At 33.7% G+C, this 27978-nt stretch overlaps 1 protein-coding gene across 1 annotated transcript in view; it reads left to right on the forward strand.

The window, feature by feature from the left end:
• Window positions 1-27978, forward strand: part of CNTN5 (contactin 5) — a 566822-nt gene that overhangs the window by 521723 nt on the left and 17121 nt on the right. The window contains exons 17-18 of the mRNA XM_074214040.1: window positions 18684-18870; window positions 19329-19441. Of these exons, the coding sequence (XP_074070141.1) occupies window positions 18684-18870; window positions 19329-19441 (300 nt within the window). The remainder of the gene's footprint in view (window positions 1-18683; window positions 18871-19328; window positions 19442-27978) is intronic.

The raw sequence follows: 27978 nt of genomic DNA on the forward strand, positions 1-27978 counted from the left end.
TAACCAAAGCATCAAGCAAAGCAAAATCACCTCATCATCTTTTCACATCTACAACCCTCCCTAAGGCAAAGTATGGGGGTATACTCTGTCATTTGTCCTTAAAAGTTTTTTCTTTATAAGTATTTTATTTGTTTTCCAATTATATATACAATAGTAGTTTCTACTTACCATTTTTGGTAAGATTTTGAATTTTACACTTTTCCCCCCACCCTCCCTTCCCTCCCCCTAATTCACCACAAAAGGCAGTCTGTTTATTTTTATATTGTTTCCATACTATACATTGATTGAAATTGAATGTGTTGAAAGAGAAATCATATCCTTGAGGAGAAAAGAAAATATTTGAGATAGCAAAATTATGTAGTACATAAGACACTTTTTTTTAAATTGAAGGTAATAGACTTTGATCTTTTCTTTAAACTCCACAGTTCTTTCTCTGTATACAGATGGTATTCTCTGTCACAAGTATTCTAAAATTGGCCCTGACTATTGCATTAATGAAATGAGCAAGTCCATTAAGGTTGATCATCACCCCCATGTTGCTGTTAGGGGTGTACAATTTTCTTCTGGCTCTGTTCCTCTCACCCAACATCAGTTCATGCAAGTCTTTCCAGGCTTCTCTGAAATCCCATCCCTTTTAGTTTCTAATAGAACAATAGTGTTCCATAACATACATATGCCATAATTTGTTCAGCCATTCCCAAATTGACGGACATTCACTCTCTTTTCAATTCGTTGCTACCACAAACAGTACTGCTATGAACTTTGAACAAGTGATGCTTTAACCTATTTTCATGATCTCTTCAGGGTATAGAGCCAGTAGTGGTATTGCTGGATAAAAAGGGTATGCACACTTTTATTGCCCTTTGGGCATAAGTCCAGATTTCTCTTCACAGCTTCACCAACAATGCATTAGTGTCCCAGATTTCCTACATACCCTTCCAGCATTGATCATTGTCTTTTCTGGTCATATTGGCCAATCTGAGAGGTGTAAGGTGGTACCTCAAAGATGCTGTAATTTGCATTTCTCTAATCAGTAATGATTTAGAGCAATTTTTTCTATGATTGGATCAGTTTTATTTCCTCATCTATAAATTGTCTCTGAATATGGGAGTGCTGTTCTTGTTATCTGGAAATTGCCTTTGCATATCCTGTGACCATTTGTCAATTAGGGAATGACTTTTTTTTAAATAAATTTGACTCAGTTCTCTATATATATTTTAGAAATAAGTCCTTTGCCATAAATATTAGCTGTAAAAATTGTTTCCCAATTCATTATGTTTCTTTTTATCTTGTTATAGTGGTTTTCTTTGTGCAAAAGCTTTTTAATTAAATATATTCAAAATTATCTAATTTGTTTTTAATGACTTTCTCCATCTCTTCCTTGGTCATAAACTGTTTCCCTTTCTATAGATTATCAGGTAAGTTATTCCTTGATCTCCTAGTTTGCTTATAATATTGTCTTTTATGTCTAAATCATGTACCCATTTTGACCTTATCTTGCTGTAGGATGTGAGGTGTTGGTCTAATCCAAGTTTCTACCTTGCTAATTTCCAATTTTCCCAAAAGCTTTTAATCGAAGAGAAAGTTCTTATTCTAGAAGCTGGACTCTTCAGATTTATCAAATAGCAGATTACTATAATTGCTTCCTGCTCCCTCTTTTGCACCTAATCTATTCCATTGATCCACCATTCTGTTTCTTAGCCACTAAGAAGCGATTTTGATGACTGATGCTTTATAATTTTACATCTGGGAAGGCTAAACCACCTTCTTTTCCTCCTTTCAAGTTACCTTTTTATGTATCCCTTCAGTCTTGTATTTAAAGATTGAATTTTTGGTTCAGATCTGGTCTTTTTTAGCAGAAAATTTTGGAAGTCCTCTATTTCATTGAAAATCCATCTTTTCACCTGACAGATCATGCTGAATTTAGCAGGGTAGTTAATTCTTATTTGTAGTCCTTTGTCCTTTGGAATATCATACTCCAGACCTTCTAATACTTTAATGTTGAAGTTGATAAGTCTTGTGTAATTCTGATTGTGCTCCTTTTCTTTTTAAATTGCTTCTTTTTTTTTTGGCTGATTGCCAAAAACTTTTCTCCTTCAGTTAAGAATTCTGAATTTGGCTTGTGTTTTTTATTCTGGAATCTCTTTCTGGAAGTGTTCTATGAATCCTTTCAAGGAGTATTTTGTCTTCTTGATCTAGTATATTAAGGCCTTATTCCATGATAACTTCCTGATTGATATTTTCCAGGATCTTTTTGTTTTTTACTCTATTCCAGGTCTTTTGTTTTCCCTAAAAAGTTGCTTTACATTTTCTTTGATTTTTTTCAGCCTTTTGATTTTTGTTTGTAGGAATCTTGTTGTCTCATAGAGTCATTAGTTTCTCTTTGTGCAATTCTAATTTTTAAGGTTTTATTTCTTCTGTTAGCTTTTTTGTTTCTTTTTCTAGTTGCTTAATTTTATTTTTTGATTAATGACATTCTTTTTCCAGTTGGTCATTTTTACTTTTAAATAGATTGATTTCTTCATTCAATTTTTCATAATTCTCCTGCATGGTTCCCATTTTTTCCATCTTTCTAATTCCTCTTCTTTGGTTTTTAAAATCATTTTAAGCTCCTTCATGACACTTTGGACTTGAGTCCAATTTATAAATTCCTTTGAGACTCCCCATGTAGGTAATTTGTTACTATTTTCTTCCTCTGAGATGGCTTTTTTCATCATCTCTAGCCGAATAGTAGCTTTTTATAGTTAGCACCTTTTTGGTTTTTTGCTTATTTTGATGGTTGACTTCTGTTCCTGGGGTACAGAGAGTATAGACTCAAGCTTTTTGTGCTGGGATTGGAGTTTGGTCCCTGGCTTATCTCTTGTCAAAGTGATGCCCATGTAGCCCAGGCTTTGCCTATGCAGAGGGTGGGTTCCTCAATAGTTTGTTCCCTGCCCTATCCTGTCTATTACCCTAATGTTCCCAGGGTTCTGACTTTACCTGAGGTTAGGACCCTCTCTGCTGGCCTCTATATAGCTGAGCTGGGACCTGGGTTGTGCTTCTAGTCAAAGCTCCTGCTGTCTTTCCCGTTTTCCTGCCTAGCTGGGCTATACTTCCCCTTTACCCCAGAAGAGAAAGAACTTCACTGAAGATCCTCCATGATGTCCAGAGTTAAGATTTTATTTTTCTCTTTTTTTTTGGGGGGGGGTTAAACTGTAACTTTAGTGTCTGTGAAGAGGCTTCATTTAAAGTTGTATAGGGAAATGATCCAGGAGCTTGCTACTTTCATGTACTAATCTTGGCTCTACCCCAGAAGTCCAGAGATAGAGCTTTCTGGCTGTTATCCTAAGTTGTTTTGATCTGAAAAATTGTTTCAAATTATTCTTTTGATGGTTCTATCATTTGAGGATTTGTTTTCAGGATTTATTTTAGTTGTTAGAGGATAATTTTGATAAGTTTAAATGAATTTCTCCTTTTATGCTGTCTTGATTCTGCCCCCCCCCCCCAAAAAAAGACCTAAAGATTCCTAGAAAAGATTCCTAAAATCAAATTTTCTGGCAACAGAAACAACAAAAGATCATAATGAGGCTTTTTTTTTTTTAAATAGCCCATGACAATTAAATAGGTCAATAGTGGAGATCTTTGGCCCTGAGGTGCAGAGTAGCAGGGTGCAGAGTGGCAGGGTGCAGAGATAATTTGAGGAGATCTTAGCCTAGAGGCAGTAAGGGGGTTGAGCAAATTGTAAGAAAGAGACTCCTTACTAATATTAGGTGTGTGTAGCTAGCAATTCTGTTGCTCATAGGCAAATCTGGATCACAGTTCCAGGGTGGAGGTCACAGGGGACCAGAAATCCCAGTTGCAGTCCCAGGATAAAGAGAATACTTTGTATTGTGCATTTGTGACTGTAAGAAAGCAGGGTACCTAGTCACAATTTGAGGTCCAAGAGTACTGCTAGAGATTGTCACTGCAAGGAAGTGTCCTTCCTTGGTAAAAGCCAGAGCAGAGATCTGGAGATCCAGAGATCCAGAGATCCAAATACTACACTTCTTTTCCAATAATGACATCATAGAACTGAAAATTTGCTGACCCCAGAACTAGTTCTGAAATTAATAGCATGAAAAAGCCTACAGTTTGATTTTAACCCCAGCTTTAACATAAAATTTAAAGTCCAGAAATAGACTGGCTATATGAACAAAGAGCAACAAAAGAATTTGACATAAAGTTACTAAAGTAGCAAAGAAGGCCAAGACATAAACTCAAAGGCAAAAATATAAAAACAAATGCAAACAAAGCCTGAAAGAAAATTTCTATTTGGACTGAAGTCAAACAAAAAAATCCTAGAAGAGTTAAGGAAAGAGATGAGTGGTAGAAGACAAATTGGTAAAAGGAATGTGGAATGTGATGATGCAAGAAAATTATAAAAGAGAACTAACAGCTTGGTAAAACACAACAAAATATAGAGAAAATAACAATTTCCCTAATGGTTTTAAAAAAGCAAAAAAAAATTCACTGAATAAAGGAAGTCCTTAGAAAGCTAAATAACTCAAATGGAAACCAGAGTTTAAAATTTTGCTGAAGGTCAAAGATCGAAAGAATCCTAGAAATCACATTTCTAGAAATTATCAAGGAAAACTGCCCCAATAGCTGAGATCCACAAGGTAAGATAGAAATTGAAAGAATCCACTGATCATCTCCTTAAAGATATCTCAAAATAAAAACTCCTACAAGTATTATAGCCAAATTCCAGGACCCTAATATCAAGGAGACAATATTGCAGGCATTTAGATAGAAACTGTTCAAATAGTCAGCATCATATAAGATTTAGCAGCTTCCATGTGAATGGAACAATGACTTGGAATATGGAATATGGAAGGAAAAGGAGCTAGAAATACAACCAAGAAAATCTCCCCAAAACTGTAGAATTTTTCAGAAGGAAAAAAATTGGATATTTAATGAAATGAAAAACTTTCAAGAACTTATGATGGAAAAACCAGAGCTGCACAGAAAATTTGACTTTTAAATATAAAATTTAAGTGAATTTTAAAAGGGTAAACTGGAAAGAGAAATTATAAGAACTCAATAAAGTTAAATTCTTTGCTTTCCTTTATGGGAAGAAGACACATGTAACTTTTAAAGATCTTTATCATTATTAAGGTATTTAGAAGAAATCTGCATAGACAAAGAACATGGGTATGAGTTGATTATGTTAGGATAATCTAAAAAAATGAAGAAGTGAGAAAGAGACATGTCCTGGAGAAAGGGGAAGGGAGAAGAAGAATGGAGAAAATATTCTCACTTAACAGAGGTATACAAAAAAAATAGCTTTTGTAGTAAATAAAGGTGAAATTGTCAGGGGAAAGTAGAAATGGCAAGCAATTCTAGAACCTTTCTTTCATCAGAATTGATTCAAAGGGGGGGAAATCTGTGTTTGTATGTGTGTGTGTGTGTGTGTGTGTGTGTATCTGTGTTTGTGTATGTATGTGTATGTGTGTGTATCTGTGTTTGTGTATGTATGTGTATGTGTATATATATATATATATATACATATACACATTCAATCAGTATAGAAATCTATATAAAAGATAAGGAGGGGGAGTGGCATGAAAAAAAGAATGGTAGATGAGAGGAGACAGTTGTCAGAAGCAAAATATTTTTGAGGAGGAACAGGATAAAAAGAGAAAAATTAAAATAGAAGAAAATAGGAAGAAGGAAAATACATGGTCAGTAATCATAACAGTGAATGTAAGTGTGATAAACACACATAAAACAAAAATAGATAGTAGAATATATTAGAAACCAGAATCCAAAAATATATTATTTATAAGATATTGTTTTCACTCACCTCCAGCATTCTTCATTTCAAAAACAGAAAGACACACTGAGTTAAAATAAAGGGCTGAAGCAGAATCTATTATACTTCTGCTAAAGCACAAAGCACTGAAGTAGAAATCATGATCTCCAAGAATGCAAAAGCAAAAATAGACGTAATTAAAAGGGATAAACTAGGAAACTACATTTTGCTAAAAGGTACCAAGAAAATGAAGTACTGTCAAAAAAATTTATAGCAAGTTTATCTGATAAAGCTCTCATTTTTCAAATATATAAGGACCTGAGTGAAATTTATAAAAATAAGAGCTATTTCACAATTAATAAATAGTCAAGGAATAATAATAGGAAACCTTCAGAAGATATCCATACAAAAATTCTTTAAATCACTATTGATTAGAGAAATGGAATTATGATAATTCTGAGATGCCACCTGAAATGACAAATGATGAGGAAGATGAGGGAAAACTGGTACATTAATAAACTATTGGAGAAGCTGTGAACAGTTCCAATCATTATGAAAAACAATTTGGAATAGGGGAATGGCTAAACAACCTGTGGCATAAGACTGTGATGAAATATTATTGCACTATAATGTTTAAAATGACAAGGGGTGCAGTATCAGAAAAAAATGGCAAGACCTATATGAACTGATGCAGAGTGAAGTTAGAAGTACAATAAATTCATTATGCACAATGAAAGGAATGTTTTTTTTTTTTCCAAGATAATGGTGTTCAGGTCACACAGCTAGGTAATTATTAAATGTCTGAGGCTACATTTGAATTCAGGTTCTCCTGACTACGGTGCTCTGTCCACTGCATCACCCAGCAGCCCTAAAAGGAATGTTGACTTGTTTACACTAATCAATGCAGTGAATCTAAGACAATTCCAAAGGACTCATGAAGAAAAAGCGATATCTTCAGAGTAAGAACTGATGAATTCTGAGTGAAAATTGAATTATATCTTTTAGACTTTTTTGCCATTTTTTTGCAAAATGACTTATATGAAATGTTATTGCATGATTTCACATATATAACTTATATTTTCTCTTTCTTCTCAGCGAGTCAGTCCAAGGTGGGAAAGAGGAAGACAATGTAGAACTCAAAATATAACAATAAAAAATTTTTTTAAAAAATTTAAACTACAAAAAGATTTCCTATAAATTTTAGGGCAACTCATTTACCCTCTAAGCCTCAGTTTTCCCAGCTGTAAAATGAGGACAATTTCTATAGTATCACTATCATAGGATTGCTGAAGGAATTGAATGAAATATTGATAGCAAAATAGCAGGTTAACCTTATATCACAATATAGATGCCAGCTGTTATTATTCTAATTGTTTGAGAAAGTGATATTAAATCTGTTTTAATGTTATGGAGTTCTGTTTCTGTTGTCTATGCAGTATCTCCAATTCTGTTAGCTTAACAATAAGATGAATTTAGCAAAAGAAGAAAAATTCCTTACTAGATGTTAACTTTTCAATAACACAATTTCAATTCTGCCCCTAGAATAGTGAGTGTCACAATGACAGCCAATTATATGGTCCTTGCATTTTTCTGGCCTTTTTTGTAACCATATTATTAACTATATTTTTAACTTTTTGATGGTCTAGCCTCTCATGTCAACAGTGACAAGGTATTTTTATAGCAATGGACAAGTCAACAGCAATGTCCCAGTTTCAACCTTAGACTTGTTAACACTTATTATTGAGGTGTAATAAAAGACAAAACAACTTGTTCCATTTTCCACTGTCATCACTTAAAAAGCTACCCTAACAGCTCTGTTTCTCAGGTTTGTGAGAAGTTTTTAGGTGTTCATTTTGTACCTTAAAGTTTATATATATATATATATATATATATATATATATATATATATATATATAATATTAAAGTATATCTTCCTCAGAACTCCATTTTACATATCGTTGGAGCCATATCTTCAATATGCAACCAATTTTATTTAGAGAAATAAGACATTCTAATGAGGACTTTTTTAAAGGAAAACTGATAGGGGAAGGAGGATATGATCATTAGAGTTTACTTTATAAACTGACAACTCATGATTGAAAACAAAAAGCAATAAGTATCCTCATTTCTTAGATAGTGACTTATGACATTCCAATGAGATTTTAAAAAAACAGAGTCTGTGTTTTAAAGAACCTTAGATACAAATTAAAAGGGAAAAAAATAAATATAGCCAAAATAACCAAAAGGCTAGAACAAAGCTTGTTTTAGTTTCTATAATGGTATCTGAAAAGCAGTAGTTTTACAAAATCAATTTGTTTTCTACTGAATCTATATAAGTCTAAATATCAAAAGCTAAACTAGTAAGGAGATCAGAATAAGATGCCAATTCTATCATTTTCCCCTTCTGAAAGACTATGGATTCTCATTTAAATTAAATGGTTATTATGTCAGTTTCATTCGATTTACTTCATGGGTTATTTTCATATGATTATGAAGCTAACAAAAACTATTTCAGCTTTCCAGAGGTCAACTTAGCACAAAAAATTGAGGGACAACCATTTTTAGAGCCTTTTTATCTTGAAAAGATTTTTAACTATTCATTCTCTTGTCCTGTTGGGAATCTTTCCTTAATTTTCTCAGACAAGTTTGCCTAAGTGAGTTGAATTCTATACCATATGTGTAAAAAGATATATTACTTTTCCCCTAAGGTAAACCATTATTTTTCTTTGCCAATATTTTACATATGGCATATCATTGTCAACTTAAGTATAACATGACCAGACGTATGACCAGATTAATATGTTTATCATTTTTAGCAATATTCCCCAACTTTGTGTAAGTCATTAAACAACTGTAAATTTACTGAAATACGCTGTGTTAAATGGAATCTCTCACTCATTGCCATAGGTATGAATGAAAGATCCATGTGTGTCAGCACTCCTTAAAGGAGTATTCTCCTTGGTTCTGTCCATAAAGGGAAGCATTCCTACTGGCCCTTCCAATTACCAACCTCCATGGGCTGTGTTCACTCTTCTGTCCATGCATCCAGCTAACCATTAGTGTAGTCAACTCTAACCACATTTTATAATTAAATGAAAAATAGCTGTTCTTTCCCTGCTACAATCCTCCTTTCCCTCTGATCTTTCTGTTGTTGTTCAGGCACATCCAATTCTGTCTACAAGGGTCTGAATTAGCACTCTGGCTCCTGGGAAGGCATTCTTAATAGAATGCTATGTTGCTCTTAGTTCACCAGACTGTCAGAGTGAAATGATCATTAAAGAAACCCTTTGTAGAAATAATTTAGAAAGTTGCATATACTGTCCAATTCTATCTTTCATTCAGTATACAAAGGCTTAACTATGCTACAGGTCTTGTTTTAAGTACTAGGGAAACACAAAGTCAAAAACATCATTCTTGCTCTCAAGGAGCTCACGTTTTACTAGGAAACAGTATATAATTATCTTTATCTATACACTATAAATGTATTATTGGTTAGATTTTTCTGAACTTTCTCTCTCTCTCTCTCTCTCTCTCTCTCTCTCTCTCTCTCTCTCTCTCTCTCTCTTTTCCTAATCATTCTTCCTGGATTGGCTCACTATGTTGGTAAAAAGATAAGAATATATTTTGAAGTAAAGTTGATGTTAAAAGCAAAAGATGTGAAATTTTTATAAAACCAGAAGTTAGAAGGTATGGATTCTGCCACTTCTGTCTATAGACACATCTTTTTATCTCTCTGAGGTTCTATTTCCTCATCTGTAATATGCATTGCCTCCCTATCTCATAGTTTTGTTGTGAGGATCAAATTAAATGATATACAGTCTAGTTTTATGTCAACTCCAAAAGTCTATGTAAATGATAGATATTGTGATCATTCTGACAGAATACAATAAATTGAAACTAATATTTTATTAAATATTACTTAAATTCGTCACTAAAAAAGAGACTAGACTGCTGTAATTATTGTTATATTAATTCTATGTTAACCACATAATTCTATATAGATGATATAGTGATCATTCTGAAAGAACATACTAAATTGAAACTAATATTTTATTAACTATTCCTTAAATCAGTCACTTAAAAAAAAGAAAACTACTGCTATAATTATTCTTTATAAATTCTATGTAAACTCCAAAATTGTATATAGATGATAGATATTGTGATCATTCTGACAGAAGACACTAAATTGAAACTAATTTTTAAAAAATATTTCTTTGATTAGTCACTTAAAAAAAAGAAACAGAAGTAGACTACTGTAATTATTGTTAAATTGTTCCCAAATAGTTGTATGTTTTCATGTAGACTGAAGCTTAATATTTGAAACAAAGAATAAAAAAGGAAAAGGAAGTTTGAAAGAGGGGAGACATGCTAGAATGTATCAGAAGACTAATTGCTCATTTTACTTTGAGAAACATTATTATAATGAAGGCAACCGTAGTGACCATGGAGTGTAGCAAATAAAGTCCTGTAATTTTTTAAAATCTTTCCTTATGTTCAAAACAAATCTGAAATTGTGTCTATAAGGAGCTTTAGCTCCTTTAAAAAGCAATTACTGTCAGTAGCAGCCGGGTTGATTGACAGTCAAGGTTCCTTATAACAGAAGCAAAAGGGAGTAAATGGTTCCTTTTGTGTGTTAAATTGGCCTGTGGCAGAAAAAGCAGTGAGGTCTAGGTGACTTCTGTCATGTTCTAAATCAGCAGATCTTGAGTTGGGAATATAAGGGAGATATGCTGCAGACGTGACGGGGACTCACATTTCCTCCTCATTCCCGCTCCTGTTCTGATTGAATAGCAGGCAACAAGGGACCAAGAGTGGAGTCTGCTTTCGATTTTTTTAATATCTGGGAGGGACTTTTAAGATCACTTGGTCCAATCCTATCATTTTGCAGATGAGGCAACTGAGAAGTAAGAATGTGAAGTGACTTGCTCAAGAGCTTGTCGTTAATTAGTGGTGAAGCTAGGATGAAAATGAAGGCCTCCCAGATCCTGGGTTAAGGCAGCCTTTGTTTATGATAGAACTTTGTGGAATGAATATATTATTCCCTTTAGCAAAAAGAAAGAGCAATAGTCACAGTGTTTTAAGACCCCCAACCTCAAATGACCTTCTACATATATGCCTGTCATATAGTCTTTCCACTTGCATATTTTTCATGTGTGGTTCTTATATAGGTGCTTCTACCTTGCGGTCTCTATCTAAATATGTTCAGTCTTCCCAGGTATAGTGTGTTGATTTTGAGAGACTGTGCCCAGGGTTTATGAGAGGACAGGATAGTCTATTGCTATTTTTCTTATTTTGCTATTTCATTAAATGCTTCTGCTTTGAACTAATCTTATTTTCTGGTAGATAGGAAAAGGAAGGGACTCAAGCTGTGGTTTGAGTGGACTGGACATCCACAAAACACTTTGAATCTAGGGTAGATTGTCTAGGAGTACTACATATAGCCCTAAGGGCTACAAATAATAGAAAACTTTTTGGAACCTGTTATCCCTAGGAGATGGCATAGGCTTAAGATAAAATAGTTTCAAAAAGACTTTTAAGTCATGAAAGATAAATTATAATATACAGATCATATTTTTATTACAATACACTTTCCTGGCAATAATGCTAAGAACTATATAATAATAATAATTAATAATAAAAATTTAAAACAGTATTTTATCCTAAAAATAATGTTATCTTAAATATTAAAAACAATATATGAAAATAATAATATGGGAAATGTTATAAAATGTAACACATATATAATACAATATAACAATATATATGATATGTAATAGTATAGCATTATAACATAACTATGATAACTAACATTTAAGTCATCCTTTGCAAAGCACTTTAAAAATATTATCCAATTTTAAACTCAAAACAAACCCGTAAGGAAGGTGCTATAGCCGTTCTCATTTTATATATAAAACTGGGTAGACAAAAGCTAAGCAACTTAACCTGGAGTCACATAGTAATCTGAGTCATGATTTGAACACAAGCCTTTCTAACTCTTTACAAGTCTATTACTCTCACCACTCTGCCACCCAGTTGCCAGTTATAGTTATGTTGTTATAGATAAACAAAGTGGGAATTACATAGGTTAAATGATTACAGATGTAGTAAGTGAAAGAGAAATGACAGAACTTAGCTTTCTGTGAAAGGTTGTTATTGACGGAGGCTATAATTGTTTGAGGAAGGATTACAAGTATCTTTTGGTGATGTAATAGATTTAACCTGCTTCCTGGTGGGCCTGGTGTGAAGTTTCTGCTAGACTTTGGTCCCTTCTGGTCTTATAGTTCTACTGGACATATCTATTGTTCTCCTTTATCTTTTTCTCTCCTGCCACCTATACTGAGCTCTGAACCTGGGATTCGTATCTGAGTTCTCTGCTTAGAATCCAAAGTCTAAGTTTCAGATCTTTAAGTGAAAAAGGCATATGGGATGGCATCTGGGGGTAGGGCGCAGAAGGAATGGAAACATTGGGGGAACTTTTAATGATATTAAAAAAAGAAGCGATTAATAAAATTTGTTGAAAAAGAAAAGAAAAAGAGACCTCACCCAAGAACTGTGTAGTTGATTCTTTCCATAAGTAGTGAGACTTGTCTAGTTTCAAACTTCACTTCCAAGGACCAAGCTTTTTTATAAAAACAGACCTAAGTTAATTAGAACCACAAAACATTTGTTCTGTCTTTGAATCTACTTCTTCCAAGCAAGATCAGTCTGTTAGAGGTAAAAAGACTTCTTTAATTCCACTAAATGCTAAATTTTCAACCTAAATATTTCTCAGATCACTTCAGGGGCTTCTTTCCAACTAACTGCAAAGATTGTCTAGTATAGCATTCTGCATCCTGAGATCCTATGAGTCTTGTCATATAAAAGAAGCCAAGCAAGGAGAAAAACCAAGACAAGAGGACAAGGACATTTTTTTCTATCTTATGCCCCAAATTCCTCTGTGTGTATATGTGTTTGTATGTGTATGTGTGTGTAGATGAATAACCTTCCAAGTTTGAACTGCCCTACAAAGAAATTACAAGTAAAATATGTTTATGCTGAACTAAAAAAATAAGATGTATAAATTGTTCATTTTTAAAGAGAATTATTAGAAATAACTATTGCTAGAAATCATTCCCAAAGTTCAGGATCTAAAAAATAATAATAATAATAATATATGGTATTATGTAGTACTATATATAATACATAATAATTAGTATATAATAGAATTATATTTAGCTATACATGTATATATCTACACACATAAGCACACAAGTTTTATATATATATATATATATATATATATATATATATTTGCAATGAATGTATGCATACACACATGCATATAAAAGGGAGGTGCACTAATAGCTAGTGGAATCAAAAAGACCATGACCAGGAATTAGAAGTAAGCAAGTTAGACAGGCACTTAGATTGGGGATGAGGGAATACAACAAAAAATTATATAATTTTTAATACATTTATATATAGTACTTAAATTCTAGAACATTCTATTCTTCATAGTACTTACTTGTTTGGGGAAATTAGGTGGCACAGTTGACAGAGTGCCAGACCTAAATCTGGTCTCAATTACTTAATCCTGATTGCCTCAGTTTCCTCATTTGTAAAATGAGTTGGAGAAGGAAATGACAAATCATTTTAGTATCTCTCTGGCAAGAAAGCCCCAAAATGAAGGCACAGGGAGTTGAGAAAATGACTGAACTATTTATTTTATCTATTTATTTATTTATCATGCTATCATGCATGATAACCTGACATGGAGTCAGGAAACTCAAGTTTTAAATCTGCTTCCAATGCTTACTAATAGAACAATATCCTCTCTCAGACTCAATTTCTTCTTCTATGAAATGAGATGATGCACATAAAATACTTTGATAACCTTAAAACATTATATGAATATTACTATTATTCTTATTGTTCTACAATAACATACAGGGAGTATAATTTTCAAATATTTCTTACTTCACACAAATAAATGCTTTGCCCTGGCTGAGTCTAGTTATGTCCCTCCTGGTGACTACCACCAATAGTTTCAAGCCCAACTCTTCACTTAGTTTTCTATACATAAGAAGACATGTCCTATTTCCCTGGTTACAGAAGTTATATGAATGGTTATAAAGTATAGTATCTCTACCCTTAAGTAAGTTTTAAAGTTCCTCTGGGTTACAGCAGCAGATGAATTTTAAGCTCCTATGATTACAGGTCCCCAGGTACAGACACTATTCTATTCATTCCAACCAGACAGTCATGGATTGCAGTAATGGCTTGATAAATAGAGATAAAGTCATTCCTTTTTATTTTAATTTCAAATTAAAATTAATATGCTTTTTCAAAATAAATTACTTCTCTTATCAATGCAAAAGCATACCAATATAATGCTGCATTCCATTAAGAAGTCCAGATAATTCATTTCTCATCCTCCTCTTCACACCCCACCCACTTTGGAGCATAGTTTTCCAGAGATGTTCATGTTATTTTTGTTTTTGCATGATGGTTCAAAGGATCCATGCACTTTTATTTGCACGTGGAGTTACTTCTAACAATTTATAATCAGTTGATGATTTAATAGATAAGGAAATTCTTGAGACACCTAGAGATTAAGTCCATGGTTACATAGTTTAAAAATATCAGAGGTAGCAATTAACTCAGGTCTTTGCAATTGTAAGCCTCATATGCTACCATATTGCTTCCACATTTTCATTTCACTAAGTTTATATCATTTTAAAGTCAATATCTCAAATTAGAATTTCCTTTTTTTCTTCAACCACTATGTCATTGTATCATTTGGAAATAAATACATATTTTAGGCTGAATTAGCTTCCATGAGCTACTGATTATCTATCCTGAAACTTTGCATTTCATTCTTCTAATTAAAATAATAATATTTTCTATCAGAATTTCACATATTCATGCATGTTAAATACAAAATATGCTCCCATAATTTTCTCCCTCTAGGTGTTATTCCATGTAATATCTGGGGAAAAGATAAGAATGAACCCTAAAATCAAAATAAGAAACCCTATTCTGTTTCTATCCCTCTTCAATGTCATCTTCTTTGGACAGTAGTAATATCTCCTGGGATAAGTAAATGCAGGCACTTCACTAAATTATTCTCAATATTCTTTCTTCACTGTGAACTGTTTTTTAATCTCAGCCGTACCCCCAAACTCCATGTTCAATATTCTCAGCAATATTAAAAAGAATGACTAAGCATTGTTTATTTACCTAATTTTTATTTTTTAAAGTTTTACCCTTCTAAGTATGATCATATATGGAATAAAAAATAATTATAATATATGAATATCATATTGGTGTGTTCTAGCAAATACCAAATATGAAGTGTAAATTGAATATTTGTCCCTAACACAACATTTTGGTCTGGAAACTGGTTTCTGTCAAACTCAAACAAAGAGGGAATGCCCTCATTAATAAAATACCATGCTTTCAAATGATGATCATATTTTCAAATCTTCATCAAGAGAAAGAACTTCTGGTCTTCTATGTTATATGAGTAGAGAGACTAGAGAAGAGGCAATTTGGGATTTTTCTTGGGATTTAATAGTCCCAAAGTGAGTTAAGCCCTGGGAACACAAAGAAAAAATAAAAACAGTTCTTGCCCCTAGGAGTTTAAACTCCAATGATATTGGAATAATCTTCAAGGTCAGCTCTGCATAAAGTTTAGTAGTATAATTGACCTGAAAAGGAAAAAAATATATATATGGTGATGATGCACATATTTTCCTTTAGAAGAAGGAAAAGTTATAATGAAGTATAACCTAGGACTTATATAAATTATTGGTAGTATAAAAATCCTTTTATTATGGGAAGGGAAGATCATTTGCTATTTTTTTTTTATCTAATGAGAGAAAATGATGAGTTGAGGGCACGGGGGAAGAAAAGAACTGGCCATATTTGAAACCTGAAATCTAAACATTAACTTGCTCATCAACTATCAGAGGAGAGATGAGGACCCACAAGGTTAATTCAGCAACAAGAATACAGATGGATAGATAAAAGGCTGAACCACCATGAAAAGATGTTCATTGCTGTTGTCCTCAAGGTGTATGTTTCCTCAGCTAGGCCAATAACTGGAGTAACAGGGACTCTCTATTTTAAAAACAACTTTAGTTCATCGTTTAGCTCTGAAACAGAAGTTTCTCATTTTTCATTCCATCATGAAACAAAGAGAAATGGTTTGTAGATTCTAGAGTTTTCCCTCTGGCTTTCTCCTCCTGTAACCTGTATTTTTATCCTATGAACATCAAATATTAGAAAACATTTTTCTTTGCTTTAAGAGGCTGAAACTTATATGATTAATCATGATATTTAATGTTCAGTATTAAAAGAAGACCAGAAGGCAAAAATCTTTATTTATACCTAGATACAGACTGCTGAACATTATATTTAATCATGCTCTAGCTATCCAAAATATATATTAAATTATTTTACAGACAACCTGGCCTATTTAAAAAATAGATAAGATAACAGAGAAAATAGAGCATGCCACTGAGGAAAGAAATAATGTGTTTGTTCCTGGACTAAGTGAATTCTCAAACTGCCCAGCATCTAGGAGTTCACTTTGATCTAATTTTTGCCTAGTTTAATGATTGACCTGGAAATCAACAAACTTCAATGAAGGAAGCTATTCTCCTAATGTAGGGTTCTTTATGTTTCTTATAGGTACCTTTTTACATTCATATAACCTCACACTTTAGAATTTAAGCTCCTTTTGAGCAATAAGTATTATATTTTTGTTTTTTCTTTATATTTCCCAGTACTTAGGACAGTGCTTAATACATACTAAATCCTTAACAAATTTTCTTCCTGACTGGGTGACTGCCTAACTGTATTCCCCTTCTATTCAGAATAGAGACAGAATTAAAGCAAATTTATGAACTTAACCAGCATTTTTACTGAATACCTACTCTGAGCAAAGCATTTTTAAGGACTGTGGGAGAACCAAATGAATAAATAAACCCTGAGGAAAGTGCCATAATACTGAGAAGATTTGATATGCCATTCTAAAAGCGTATGAAAATCGGAAAAATCAGGGGAAGTTTAATGAAATAGGTAGGTTTGTCATTAGCGCTTAAAAGATAATAAGGATTTCAATAAGTGAAAATGGTCAAAGTAATATTATTCCAACTATAGGGAAGAATATGAACAAATACATAGAAATAATAAAGCATGGATATATTTGGGAAATGGGAACAGGCAAATTTGATTGAAGCATAAGATTTTAATGAGAATAGATAATAAAGAGAAAAGATATTGTGGTCGGGTTATGAAGCAACTTTAGTGACTAAAAAAGGAGTATGTACTTTGCATAAGTAGGAAAAATGGCAATCACGGAAGGTTTTTGAGCAGAGGAATGACCTATTTACAAATGGTACTTTAGGGGTCAGCTAGGTGGTACAGTGGATAGAGTAGGCCCTGGAGTCAGGAGTACCTGAGTTCAAATCTGACCTCAGACACTTAATAATTACCTAGCTGTGTGGCCTTGGGCAAGCCACTTAACCTCATTTGCCTTGCAAAAATTAAAACAACAACAACAATAACAACAAAAAACAAATGGCACTTTAGAAAGCTTAATCTGGGTAACATAATTTAAGATGGGTTGAAGTGTAGAACCCATTTAGGGAGCTATTATTATCCAGGGAAAGGATAATAAGAACCTTAGCTTTGACTAGAGAAATAAAAATCTGAAAAAAAAAGGAAAACTAGGAATCCAAGGTGATTCAGAAGGCTTAAATCTAGGACTGAGTCAGTGGTAAATACCATTGGAATCAGGCAAGGAGCAGATTGGGAGAATGGGAGAATGGAACTAAAGTTTGACTTTAGACCTGCTAAGATTGAATTGCCTTTGCCTACCTGAAAGTTTAAAAAAAATGTAAGTTATAATTTGGGACATGCAAGTGGAGCTATCCAGCAGGTAACTTGCAAAAGCAGGTCTTAGTTCAAGAGATCCCAGCTCTCAATTGAGCTTTGGGAGTTATTCACATATAAATTAGGTTGTCTCATTTGCATTGGTTTAGGGTCAGTGCTTTGGCAGGTCAGCTAGAAAAATAATCTCTCTTTTATTTGTTAAACTTTTTTTTCTCTGAACAAGGATAAGACTTTGTTCATTAGAGATCAGCAATTTGGTATCACAAAAAGAGCGAATTTAGTACAAACACCAACAATCAAGAACTTGTTCTTCCAGAGAGGTCATCTTGACTTTGGGTTAAAGAAAAGATCAAGATGCTTATGACAAATTGTACTTGACAGAAACATGTTCCAGAATACTAGCAAGCAAATATCCTTCCCTTTTCCTGTCAGGTAGCAATGCTATTTCAATAAGACTAACCCTCAACAGGGTATCCTAAGGTATTCTGTCAGCTCTTATTCATTATCCTGACACAGATTTGGGGACTGTTCTTTAGACAGAGCCTGAAAGGCAACATTACTTATTCCCCTTTTCCAGCTGATTCATTCAAAGTTTCTTGGCTTTGCATGGTAAATGGTCCTGATGACCTGCTTGCCTTGAGTTTCTTTGAGATATTTTTGATTTCCTGTCAGCATTTATCTTTGCTGTTCCACATAGCTGGTCCAAGCACCTCATGCCAGCAGGCTACTGGGCAGTGAATTGTATTGATCTGTCCGACACTTATGTGGCATAATGACTCCCCACGTGTGTGAGGGAAGTAGGTATGTATACTGCCAGAAAAGGAATAGCAAAGGTTATGATTTCAATGATTTTTCTCAGGGTGTGTGTTGTGTGTGTGTGTGTGTGTGTGTGTGTGTGTGTGTGTGTGTGTGTGTGTAGTGATATAAGAGATTTTGCGATATATGGATAATCAGCAATATCTAAGAAAGGTGCAAGCCCTTCCAAGTGGAAGGGAAATGTACATTAATCTATCTCATCATGATTTGTCAACAGGTGGGTTACTGGAAAGATATGGAGCAAGAAGAAGCAGCTGAAACAGTCAAAACTGCGGGAAACGAGTCATCTATCATTCTGACGGGATTAGAAGGAAATACGTTGTATCATCTGACAGTGAGGGCATACAATGGTGCTGGTTACGGACCACCTAGCAGTGAAGTGCGGGCAGCTACCAAGAAATCCCGTAAGTGACCTCAGCAACTTTTATTTTTCAGAAAAGAGGAAAACATCTTCAGCAGTTCTGGATTCCACTTGGGCTGCAACTAAAGAGTTGGAGGGTCATTTTGATTCACAGTCTTGCTTCGATGCTTAAATCTGAATTCTAAAAGAATAACAGGAAATTTTGCATTCACAGTAGACAAAGGTTATCTTCCTGTGAAACAAGGCTAAGCAGTTTTGACACAGAAGGGAGATAAAAGGATTCAGGTTCATAAGCTCAGCAGAGTAGCTATTAAAATGACACTCCCAGAGCAAAGGAAAAAACATCCAAAAAAAACCCCCACTTTATCCAACTCCTGCTGGAAAGAAGCCTATAATGTCAGCTAACCACAAGCACAATAAAATATCAAAAATATCAAAATTAAAAATGAATAAATATATTTAAATGCATCCTGTAAACTTACTTTTACTTTTATTTTTCAGCTCCTAGCCAAGCACCAAGCAACATTATGTGGGAGCAGCAAGGCTCTCAGGTTTCTCTTGGTTGGGAACCTGTCAGACCATTAGCAAATGAATCAGAAGTTGTGGGCTACAAGGTTAGTGTGTCTCTCTTCTCCTGTGAGATTACTTCCCAAAATGTTTCTTTTATCCCAGTTCATAAACAGACCCTGCTTTGGTTCTTTTTCAGTCTTTTTCAAATTATAGATATGAAAGGTATGTTTCCCTCAAGCAGGGAAGTCAGTACTGTCCAAATCAACTTCACTTAGAAGATTGTGTAAAGTGGTTGGATCAGAAGAAAGCAGCAAAGCAAAAGCTTCCTCATCCTGGAAGAAAGAACAGATAGTAAAAGATCTCTTCTGGGCCAGTAAAACATGATAACCAGTTACTGGGATGCTATAACAATGAGCAAATAATGGCAGTATATGCACTCAAACATGAGATGGTTTCATTTCAACAAAATTGTTGCTGTATTTGTGAATTTTAGAGGAGCCATTTAAAAGCTGTAACAGGAGTCCCAAAATTGGCTGACCATTTATGAGAAAAAGACTGCAGGGCTTAGGTTTGTCTTCTTCATTTCCTATGCAAAAATTACTCCCATTGATAGCAGCATCTTCATATACAGTCATCTTCAGTACTAGTATGACATCCAGAAAAGTAAAAATGTTTTAAAAATTTCACCTTTACACATATAAGTGGAGAGGGAGAGAGGGGGGGGAGAGAGAGAGAGAGAGAGAGATTTAGCAGAAAGTATTATTAAAATTCTTTTTCCAAAAATGTCTATTCATTAGCAAAATTAACATGCCATAAAAGGCTGTACTGTAGCATCAGTTTAATATTGGTCATCATATATTTATAAAAGTGTTGCTGAATACATCATCATAAAGTTTTTTGACAAGAATTTTATTAGAAAGAAGCATGAGAACAGAGACTAAGCAGTGTTAATCTATTACAGGGTATAATGCAACAATTTAAGTCTAAGAATTGAAATTTTAAGAACTAAATTCTGAAGGAACTCCTAATGGGTATTCATTCAATAAAGTTTCTTTATGTCTCATTATTAGACCAGAACAATAATTCCAGTGTCTTCCTGTCACTTTCAGGATCAAATATAAAAATCTTTTATTGTGCTGTCCTCTCCTACCCCTCCCACACACCCACATTTCCACTCTTTTCAACCCTTATACTCCCTCTGATCACTCACACTCAGTCATCCAGTAACACTTGCTTCCGTACTATTCCTTTAACAAGACTGTCAGTCTTCAAATATCAAGAATTTTCATGGGCTCCATTTATTTGGAATGCTCTCCTTCCTTAGCTCTACTTCCTAGCTTCCCTCATTTCTTTTATGGTCCATCTAACATCCCACCTTCTACAGGAAACCTTCTTGATCTTCCTTAATTGCATTGCCTTCTATTTTTTGCTTATTTCCAATACAGAGAAATTCCCTTTGTAGTTAACTTGTTCTTAAATAGTTGTTTGCATATTTTCCTCTCCCATTAGCCTGCTAGCTCTTTAAGAGAACAGATTTTCTTTTACCTTTCTTTGAATGCTTAGCAAATGAAATTTAATATTTATTGACTGACTGACTTGAGTCTTTCCCTGAGCCCAGGACAGCAACATGGTTCATTAGAAAGAACATTGAATTTGAGTTACAATATCTAGGTTTGAATTCAAACACTGAAACCTTGAGCAAATCATGTATGACCTTGAGTAAATCATATATTAACCTCTCAGGGTCAAAGTTTTCTCATCAATAAAATGAGAGAGTTGGATTTTCTGGCTTCTATGGTTTCTTTCAGATCTAAATTTCTGATCACCTGAATGTACTGATTTCCTTTAATGTAGGAAGATAAAGTATCTTCAGGACACATCTCTTTCAACACTCCATAAGTTTCTTCATTCCCACAAAACCACTCATGAATAAACATTGCCTTCAAACCAGCAAATGTTGTAAAATTAAGGGGAGCAATTTGGTCAAAATGCTATTCCATCATGTGTACAACTAAAGACTCAATTAGCCAGGACTATTAGATACCTTCCCTCATTGTTATGGGGCAGCAGAAAGTATGAAGAACTTATTGTGACATAACAAAGAATGAAATCATAAACTCAGGTCTGAAATCTGGAGATCTTAGCTCTTTAAGTGAAGTAAACTAGACTTCTCATTTCTAGATGAGATTGAGATTAATGACAAATTTCAAGGAACAGAAGGGAGCTGCTCTAGAGTTAAGCTTTTGCTTCTTGTCTTGAACAATAATGAGATGTATAAAGGCAATAAACTAATCTTGAATTAATCAGCAAAAAGAAATAGAAGCTTTAGCTGTACAAGATAAATCAATAGAATTCCAACTGCAAGTCAGTCTGTCTATTTTACCTTAAACTAAGAAGTATAGATTTTATCCCTTTTTTTTTAGTTTTTGCAAAGCAATGGGGTTAAGTGCTTTGCCCAAGGCCACACAGCTAGGCAATTATTAAGTGTCTGAGGTCAGAGTTGAACTCAGGCACTCCTGACTTCAGGGTCGGTGCTCTATCCACTGTGCCACCTAGCTGCCCCTAGATTTTATTCTAAAGTTTGCTTCTTTATCTGCATTAAGAAAAGATAAAGGGCTTCAAAATATAGGCCCAGGTAATCAATGAAATAAAAATAAATTCAGCAAAACTAGAAATTCTTCCAAAGAACTCTTAAGAAAAGTATCAGATCTCCTTGAAAGAGCCGGAAAAAATCATGGGAGAAGTCTATAAACCATTAAGATGAGAGGGTTCTATCTTATTTCACCAGGGTATTCCCTAAAAGGCAGCATTTCTCTTCCCTCACATAAATTTGTATGTTATTTGGGAGATCCTGGGCTTCCTGCAACCTTTATTAAAAATTCTGCTTTTATCCACAAGAACTCCCACACACACACCCAGCTCCTGCCAACAAATAGCAACAGTTAGGAATGCAAATGCTATGCCTGGTATGTAGACCATGGTCTCAGATTACTTTCCCCCAAATTTAATAGCTTTCATTTTTAGAAGCTGAATCACATTTGGCAATTTGCTGTGCATATTTATAAACTGTTCAGGTCAATTAATATTAAGTCCTATCCCTTATTGCTCTTTTTTTTTTGCATCTCCCAAATTAGAATCAACCACATATTTTATTAATGCCATGCTTATAAATGATTTTGAGGATAGAATAAGAGCATCAAATAAAAGTACATGATCTGATATATTTCATCCAAATAAATGCTTAAAGTTGGTGAAGCCTTTTTTTAGTATATTATCTTCTTTTAATATATTATCTATACTTTAGGATCATAAGAGTGTCTTCATCCCATTCAATTTTGACAAGAAAAGAATGTTGACTTCAAATTTTTTATCAATAATAGATAAATAGATATACATATATAAATATAGTTCTATCATTTCTGAAGTTCCTACAAGAATTAAACTTCTAGCCATGGTACATATTTCTGCAAAAAGATGTATTGTTTGACATAAATCTTTTCCTTAAGTAGTACTAATATAAATCTGATTTTCTCATTTGTTCTGCTGAGGTTTGTCATTGGGTATAGAAGGGAAAAATTTAATTTTTACCAAACACCCCACCCCCAACTTTCTCCTCTTTGCATATCCTCATGCCCAAGTGAAGAAACAAAGCCCCTGACTTATAGAAACTTCTTACTTTAAAAAAGTCATTTCCCATGATCCCCTCCTAGCATACTTTTTTTTTTGGTTAGAAAAAAACAGGCAATCAGAATCTGGTACTATGCTTCCCAGGAGAACAGTGCTCAGTCACTCCTGTTAATATTCTTCCTAGACTTTCCCCACTGCCTTTGGAAAGTGACTCCCATAGTCCCATATCTCTTATCCTTCCAAGGAGCTGATGGTAGAAAAAATAAACTCAATGCTTACGTTTCCATAATACTGACCTTTCTATGTCTGTGTCAGCTTCTAACTCTTTCTGTGTATGTTTGTGTGTGTGTCTTCTAAAACTCCATGCTTCTGTCTCTCTCTTAAGTGTCTTTGATTCTCCATATATTTCTGCCTCTATGTCTGTCTATCTGTTTCTCTTTTGTGTACACATAAACACACTTTTCTCATTGTTCTGTGTTGTTTTAAATATTTCCACATTTGTTACCATTAGGAAAAAAATACAATCTTTTTATTCTGGTGTATGTCATTACAGAGTCTGGTTACAACTTACCTTTTCAACCATATTACATATCACATCCCTTTATAAAGTCATATTCCAGTAAAACCAAACTACTCACAATTCCCCAAACCTGTCCTGTCATCTCCATTTTAGAGACTGTTCCATAACCAGAACAAAACCACTCCTACCTCCATCTTCCCTTGCTTTGAGAAAACTCATGTGCCACCTCTTCCATGAAGCCCTTCCTAATATAAAAATTTAAAAGTAATCTCTACCTCCTTGATTTTTTTTTAATTTATTAGAGCACTTGACTTCTAGTTCTCTCCTATCTCAGTCTCTGGGATTATAGGATCATATATCTATACTTGCAAGGACACTTAGAGATTGTATAGTCCATGCCCCTCATTTTACAGCTGAGGAAACTGGGGCCAACAGATATTAAATAACCAAGGACACATGGATATCAAGTGAAAGAGCTTGGATTTGAACTCAAGTCCCATGACTTCAAATTCAGTACTCCAAATTTTTGTGCTCTTTCCACTCTACTACTCAATCTCTTTGCTCCCAATGCAATGAATATTTTTCTCTATATATTCAATACTCAGTATGTTCAATATTTTTCTTTATATATTCAATACTCTCTAGAACACTACTAAGCTCAGAAACTGTCATCTCTGAAGCTATCCCCAGTGCCTAGAATAGTGATTTGCCCATGGTATGTCATTGCTAAGTATTTGATGAATTGCATGAATTGAAGTGCCAGTATTGTAACTGTCATTTTCAGATTACAATTCCAAGAAAAGCAATGCTACATTTCTTTTTTTATACATTTTTATTGTAATTGAAAACAAACCAGACAATCCATCAGAAAAATTCCCCTTATACCCAAAGATAACTGTCATGTAAATGTCAATTTGTCAGAGTTCAGATTTTCAAAGACTTCCTGTGCTTGCCTTCTGTCAATAGTTATTTTTCAAGAGGTCTTCATTTGTTCTTTAGTGGGAGAAAAGCACTTCATGTGCAGTCATAGGACCACATCCAGATCCACTTCTGCCCACTTACCACCTGCACAAATATGGGCAAGTTGCTTCAAGTCTTCAGACCTCATATTTCTCCATTAATAAATGAGAGGGAGATGAAGGTAGTGGTGAATACTTATAATATTGATTATGAGAAGGAAAGAGGTTGGTGTATCACTTGAGCTTGCAATTTTTGAGCTAAAAAAAGACTAAAAACCAATCAGGTATCCATATTCAGATGAGCCACTAGCCTCCAAGTAGTTTAGAAATGGCCTAGGTTGTAAGCAAAGTACATTAAAGCTTCAAGGCAAATCTGTAGTGGGGTTGGTCCATGAATGGTCATTGTATTTCCTGCCTCTGCAGGATAGGGAGACCCAGTCTCAAAAATAGATTGATAGAAATATAGAAAGAACAAAGACAGATAAAATGAAGGCATTGTACTAGATGCCCTCTGAATTCCCTTCTAGCTCTAAACCTATGAAACTTTCCATAATTCTTTTCCCCATCTTTAAGACAAAAGTTAGAAATCAATATTGTGTCCAAAGGTATTTTTGAATGACTATTAATTCCAAAGTTCTTCCTCACTTATTAGCTTGCCAACTTAGTGACTGCTTGTCCTTGAATAAATTTATAAAAGGTTTATATTATCACCTACTCTTCATAATATTATTTATTCATGTGTTGTGGATTTTATGAATGTGGTTTTTTTTTAGCTTTTCCTGCTCTTACCTTGTCTTCCAAAATTTCAGTTTTAGCCATGGTTGTCTTCAGTCTGATGTTTCACAGCCGTTTTCATGGAGCAGCATTAGTTATGCATTGGTGGTTGCATTTTTCTGTCATAAGAACTGTAATTTATTGAACCATAATTACACTGTCCTCTGAAACAGTCACTTCCATGCCAACACTGCTTAGATTTGCATACTTTCTCATTCTTGCAAATGTGCTTTCTCATTCTCTTATGTAGATCAACAAAATTATAATTCCTTACCCAGCTGCAGTTCAGAAGATCAGAAACCCCAACCTTGTGACACTGATCATAGTTTAACCAGATCCTACCTTTCAGCAAAACAGAACTTCTATTCCTTCTTATATGCTTTGAAGGTGGGGGAGGGCTGTTCTTATAGTTTAGAAGATTCATTGAAGCTTAATGTTCAGCTCTATGGCTTCCTAATAAGAATCTAATTGGACAAAATCTTTGTGTGCCTGATATTGTCTTAGAGAAATGATTCACTCCCTAGAGCCAACACAAGCTCAAATCCAAGAGACAAAAGGTAAAACAAAAGGCTAATGGGAGAGTTAGTCTCAGGACAATAAGGGGGGAAATAAGTACAAAGGTTCTTCAGTTTATAAACAGAATGTGTTCCAAATGTTTATTTCTAAGTTGGTTCTCAGTACAAATTTTCTGAATGAAATAATTTTAGAAATGTTAGATAGATAAGAAGTTTGTACACAAAGCCTATTTAAGTATTTTGAGAAGAAATTATAATTGGTAATATTTCTATAGCATTTTAGGCTTCTCAAAATATTCTACATGCATTAATTACTTAATGTGAGCTTCATATCCATATAGTAAGACAGCTGTTATAAGTATTATTTTCCTTAGTTTACAGATAAAGAAAATGAAAGATTTCCCAAGAAACTATATATCTAATCAATATCAGAGGCAAGTTTTGAATGACACCCAGGGTTTCATTAGTTTGTTCTCAATAAATAAACATTTATCAAATGCCTACTAATTCAATTAACAAACATCTATTTAGAATTTGTGCCAGATTCCTTTCCTCAAGTAACTTTTATTTTAATGTGATTGACAACAAGGAAACAATTAACAACAAATAAATATAGACAGTGTAAATGGAAGGCATTATGGAAGAGAAAGACATTGGTAGCTGGGCGGACCCAGAAAAGGCTTGTGGAGAATAGAATTTGAGTTTAGTCTTGAAGGAAGTAAGAGAAACTACCAGTAGAAGTGAGGAAACAGAACACTCCAGGTTTGGGGAGCAGCCAGTACAAAGGTAATTGAGATGTCGTGTTTCAAGAATTATAAAGAAGTTCCCCATTGTTGATTCAAAGAATTCCAGGGATTCTGATGGGGATACACAGAAAAAAACATAGAAAAAACAAAATATAGTGCCTGCCTTCAAGGAACTCCTATTGGAATATACAAGTATATGCAGTATATAGATATATAAAATATATAAATGTACTATAATATAACTATATATATAAAACATATACTTAACTACATAATATTGTTATATAATAGTGTTATATGTTCTATAATATATTTTGTAATATATAACTTCATATGTTATATATAATATATGATAGACTTAAATAGTATAAGATTGGAAGTTCTGTATACTGCTTACTTATATAATAAGCCAACTTTCTTGAAATTTCTCTAACATTTTATATTCTGAGAAATACCCTTGTAGCATAAGATGAATTAGCAATGTAACAAATGTAGTCTTGATGATGGTAAAAATTTTATACTCCGTTGAGTTAATTACTAAAATCATCTGAAAGAATAACTTGGCTACCTTTAGGTAATACATGTCCAAAATAATCCTGATGCTTTACATCAGGTATGAAATTATAAAACAAATCAAAAAAAGCATTTGTCCATACAAAGAAACTTGTCCACCTCTGAAAAGTTTCTCACTTTCGATTTCAAAATATATTATGTAAATGTTTATGTTCTACAAAATGTGTTCATTTCTTAAAGGGGTAAGGAAGTGGATAGGGAAGGGGCACATTTAATTCACTTGAGCATAACATACTTTGATATTACCAAAATGGACTGGGATTTCATAAAACACAAAATTCTTTAGGAACAGAACATGGACCAAGTCCTACAGATGGTCATCTAAAAACATTCAAAACACCTATTCTTTACATTCAAAATCATTTATTTTTCACTGAAGTTATTTAACTTTCTGATGCCATATATAACTCACTTAAATTTCTAATTGCCCTCCAAAATACAATTATAATTCACTAGAAGATTCATTTTTTGTTTCTTCAGTGAACAATAAACAAAAAATATGGAAAATATTCTCATATCAGTTCACTAAAATATTCTCATATCAGGGGTCAAATTTTACTTATATATCTTTTAGGATCAGCAATTGCAAATGACTTTTTTACAGGACCTTGATATCACAAGAACCTGGGTAATCCTTTATGTTCCAGTATCCAAGTTTAACCTACTCTTTTCCTCTTCCTTTCATTTATGGGTATTGGATAGTTTGTAATATAGATTGTTTTGTTTTTTTTCCTTTTTTTGTCCAGATCTCTGATTTCATCATTATAAGGAATTCCTATTATAGAAACTATACCAATATAGATCAGCAATCTTTCTATTCATAGAATTCTCAAAGATTTTTCTTCTTTCCCTTAAATATTTAAGTGATCTACACCACTCTATATGTCTATGATGCCTCATCTCTTTTTTTTTAGAAGGCAAATGGGG

The sequence above is a fragment of the Macrotis lagotis genome, chromosome 1, assembly GCF_037893015.1.
Source record: "Macrotis lagotis isolate mMagLag1 chromosome 1, bilby.v1.9.chrom.fasta, whole genome shotgun sequence".
Lineage (NCBI taxonomy): Eukaryota > Metazoa > Chordata > Mammalia > Peramelemorphia > Peramelidae > Macrotis > Macrotis lagotis.